This window comes from Ctenocephalides felis, unplaced genomic scaffold, assembly GCF_003426905.1.
Source record: "Ctenocephalides felis isolate EL2017-DRISC unplaced genomic scaffold, ASM342690v1 CF-g0.4_SCAFFOLD_01170, whole genome shotgun sequence".
Taxonomy (NCBI): Eukaryota; Metazoa; Arthropoda; class Insecta; order Siphonaptera; family Pulicidae; genus Ctenocephalides; species Ctenocephalides felis.
Window position 1 is genome coordinate 3714189 of NW_020537324.1, and position 4064 is coordinate 3718252.

The following is a 4064-nucleotide window of genomic DNA, read 5'->3' on the forward strand; positions in this document are numbered from 1 at the left end:
ACATTAAACTGCTTTATTAAACTAAATACAGTCGTATGTAAAAAAAATACACATTTAGAACTGAATCATCTGTCCCTTCCTCTTCTTGTCACCACCAAGCTCGAAGTGCTTGCAACGCTTAAGTGGGATTTGTTTCCTGAATTTACAGTCGGAGCATTCCATTCTCAATACAATTTTCTTAGTAGTTTTAGCCTACAGAACAGAAATAACATTGAATATATCATGCGATATAAAAATTACATTCAGGATAGCAAAATAATAAATACCTTTTTTCTGAAGATAGGTTTGGTCTGACCACCAAAACCTTGTTGTTTTCTGTCGTAACGACGACGTCCCTGGGCTGCATGTCGTTCTTTTGATTTTTTATATTGTGTTACTTTGTGTTGCTTGTGAACCTTGCATTTTTTGCAGAAGGTTCTGCGTAATTTTGGAACGTTCACCTAAAAAAATGACGTATGTGAGTACATCGCAGATTGAGGTTATTCACTTCACCTGATGTTTAATACCATTTTGTATAAAAATTACACTAAATACAATATCGCAAGTAGTCTAAATTTGCGTGAGCTTAATACTAAGAATATTAATAGATTTATTTTAAGGATGAACGAAGATTAAGAAATAATATGGCTTGTACGTCCACTTACCATGTTTGCGAGGGTAAAAAGAAAACTTCTTTGCCGACAAACCGGAGGTTATGTTGTTCGCCATTCATTTTGTGTTTTTAATGTTGTCAACATGCTTTTACTTCGGCTGTTTTGACAGTTCTGACACCGAGAGTTGACAGATAAAGATGATTCTTCTGTCAGTTATTATTAATGATTTCGAAAGTGAATAAACCCATTTAGAATATTTTAATTGAAAATACATAACACAACAATGGAGGAAATTGACAATATTATTATTCATTCTCTACGACAGATTGGATGGTTAGTTTCTCACATGCAATAAGGATAATTCTTGCTTTTTATATTTCATGGATGTTTATTTGCAAATTACAGTAACTTGGATGAAGAAGTATCCTCCGTGGGAGATTTTACTCCAGAATTAGTTATAGAAGCTGCAAGTCGTTGCTTAAATATAATTCAACCTAATTTAGATTTACCATTAATTTTACCTGCTAACATGGCTATGCGTTTCAAAGCTACAGCGGCTATTGCTGCGGCTTGCAAAGTATATACATTATTTTATTTTATCATAATATTGTCATATATTAATATATCAATTTTTGTTAGGATGTAGGATATAATGGTGATATAGGTTATCAAGCATTTTTATACTCCAATGAGAGCGACCTACGTAAAATTTTTATGTTTCTTATTGAACACCTACCTAAAGACGCTGATAAAGAAATTGTGTCAGGTCCCAAAGGGCTTGCAGATGAATTGCTACAAAATATAGCCCATGTTTTGCATAAACAACTTACAGCCCCATTTTTATTTTCTCAATGTAAACCAAATGGTTTCAGAGTATATGATAGTGGCATTTTGTGCATAGAAGGCCGACCAAGAAAGTTGAATGTTAGTGAAACTAAATCACTAACTATACCACAACCATACTTACCAAATGTTTGCCAAGGTATTTTAGTTAAAAGTTGTATAAAAATGGATTATTTTTCAAAAGAAATATTAATTTGTTCTTGAAACATTTACAGCATTCAAAAATTATTGGGTAAAATATCTTCCATTTTTGAAAGATCAGATAGATAGTCACTCTATCATCCAATCTGTTATATCTCATAATGATAAAAATTTAGGAAAAACTTCTACAGAACAAGATATTCAAAATCATTTACTGAAACAGTGGAACAAAATTAACAATTCTGTTAGTAGCATTACTGGTGATGTTAATAGTCATTCTGTAGATAATTTCTCAAAAGCAAGTTTAGATATAAAAGCAATTATTAAAAATGAAGTAAATGTTAATGAGCAACAAGCAGAAAATGAGGCAGAAGTTATAGTAGAACTGGCAAATAAAACTGAGACTATGAATGCAGATATTGGAGCTTATGCTTGTGAAATAGTAAATTATCAACAAGAATTACAAAAGTTATTAGATGATAGGTATAATGAAGATAATCTGTATAAAAAAGCTATCGACAAGTATGAGCTGATTGTTAAAAGTCGGACTCTATTAGACAACAGAGAAGAGAATTTATTAAAATTGCAAAATAAAGCAGAAGCCAGTGCTAAGAAGTTGATACATTTATCAAAACAATGGGAGGAACATAAATTAGGTTATATGGAACAATACCAAGCAGCAAAAAATAAAGCAAATTTTAAATCTGTGAGTGATAATAAAATAAATGTTTACATTATTGAATATCACAATGTTATTCTTTTTTAGTCAGAACATAAACAATTAATTGAATCATTAGAAAATATAACACAAGAGTGTGATAACATTATTAGTCAAATTAATCTTAAAACTAATCAACAAGCACAGTTATCAAAGGAATATGAAAATGCTAATAAAGACATAAACAGGTATCAAATCATCTTATTATACAAGTTAAAAATATTATTTTTATTTAATTCAATTTATATTTAAATACACTTTATAGATCTGCATATACAAATCGTATATTAGAAATTATTGGCAGCATTGGCAAACAAAAAACAGATTTAAATCGTGTATTGAATGAAACTAGAACATTGCAGAAAGAAATAAATAACTTAACAGGCCGATTGCAGAGAAGTTTTACAGAAACTGATGAACTAATTTTTGAGGTTGGTTCTAATGCTCATTATGTGTACATTACAAATATAATTACATAAATCAAACTTGTCAGGATGCAAGACGGCATGAGTTAGGCCGGACAGCATATAAATTACTAGCAACCCTGCATACTGATTGTAAGTCACTTGTTGAAACTGTTGAAGCAATAGGTGGTGCTGTTCGAGAATCTAGAGAACTTGAAGATCATATTCAACAGGAAAGTAATAAACGAATTGCTGATAGTTTGGCAAGGGTTAAAAGGGATCTTGACAGTATGAGGATGGATAGTGCTGAACTAAAAAGACTAATAGAACAAAAGCAAAGTAATGCACAGTAGATTCCAACCTCAAGTTATGTATATAAAATTTATATAAATTTAGTATAATTGAAATAAAAAGTAATATATTTCATGCAATTATTATTATGTGTTTTATATTTATATTAAATATTCAACACATAATGTTAATTCTTGCTACAGTAAGGAAATTTATCATTTCATAGCTGTCCAGTCCTATTGAGGCAAGAACTCATTCATTATTTTCTTTTGCATTAATGTTCAGTTTTAAATTTTAATATTGAAGTCGCAAACTTCATTTTCTTCTTTATTTATACATCATAAAAATAATATAATATTAACTTAATTATTAGTATTTAAATAAGAACTGGGGTCATCAATTTGCATCAGTCTTTGCACTGTAATATTTTCTGAGCACATTGGACATTGTGTTTCACTTTCCAAAATCCTATGAGGAACATATATATATTTCATATTTGATTAATTATTATCTACTATAGTAAATATTTAATGAACTTACTTCATAAATTCACTTCTAATTGCTGGAAAATCACATTCAGGACATGTGGTTAAATCATCTTTAATAACATGTTTGCCCTAACATAAACAGATTAAAATCATTCTGTATTAAGTATTAAAAATAATATCATATCTACAGAAATAAACTTACAGTTGCAATACAGAATGGTATACTCATTTTGCACTGAGTACAGTTCACTTCCATGTCCGGTAAATTAAAATACAATATGGGCAAGGAGATCTATTTTCTTGTTCATCTGTATTTAATTCAGAGTCTTTAGTTCCTCGTGTTTTACGCACTATGGTTTCGATTTTTTTCGCATATTTTGGATCAATCTGTATTCAAAACAAACAAATTTATATAAATAAGTGAAAAATATATTAATTTAACTCAATCAATTAAAAATAAACCTGGGATCGGTACTCAGGTCTCATTAGTGTAGCGGCGTAAGAAAATGCTGACTGTTTCAACAAACCAGATCTGTGGCATTCTATTATGTAGATGTTAATATTGGAACTACATCTGCAAGATATA

The 4064-nt window shown here is 29.8% G+C and overlaps 2 protein-coding genes across 3 annotated transcripts; one reads left to right on the plus strand and one right to left on the minus strand.

Moving 5' to 3' along the window:
- LOC113365894 (60S ribosomal protein L44) lies at positions 1-780 on the minus strand. 2 transcript variants are annotated; one of them, XM_026607435.1, is made up of 3 exons: positions 645-780; positions 267-440; positions 1-192 (listed from the first exon to the last, which is right to left on the minus strand). In XM_026607435.1, exons 1-3 carry the CDS (start codon positions 645-647, stop codon positions 55-57), a joined length of 315 nt encoding a protein of 104 aa, XP_026463220.1. In that variant the 5' UTR covers positions 648-780; the 3' UTR covers positions 1-54. The 2 variants fall into 2 exon arrangements, with proteins under 2 accessions (XP_026463220.1, XP_026463219.1); XM_026607434.1 differs by having other exon boundaries at positions 507-648.
- A 9-nt stretch (positions 781-789) lies between these two features.
- LOC113365893 (coiled-coil domain-containing protein 22 homolog) lies at positions 790-3053 on the plus strand. The gene is made up of 7 exons (XM_026607433.1): positions 790-926; positions 999-1170; positions 1233-1575; positions 1652-2283; positions 2344-2483; positions 2561-2726; positions 2789-3053. The coding sequence occupies exons 1-7, from the start codon at positions 877-879 to the stop codon at positions 3050-3052; spliced, it is 1767 nt and encodes a 588-aa protein (XP_026463218.1). The 5' UTR covers positions 790-876; the 3' UTR covers position 3053.
- The last annotated feature ends 1011 nt before the right edge of the window (positions 3054-4064 follow it).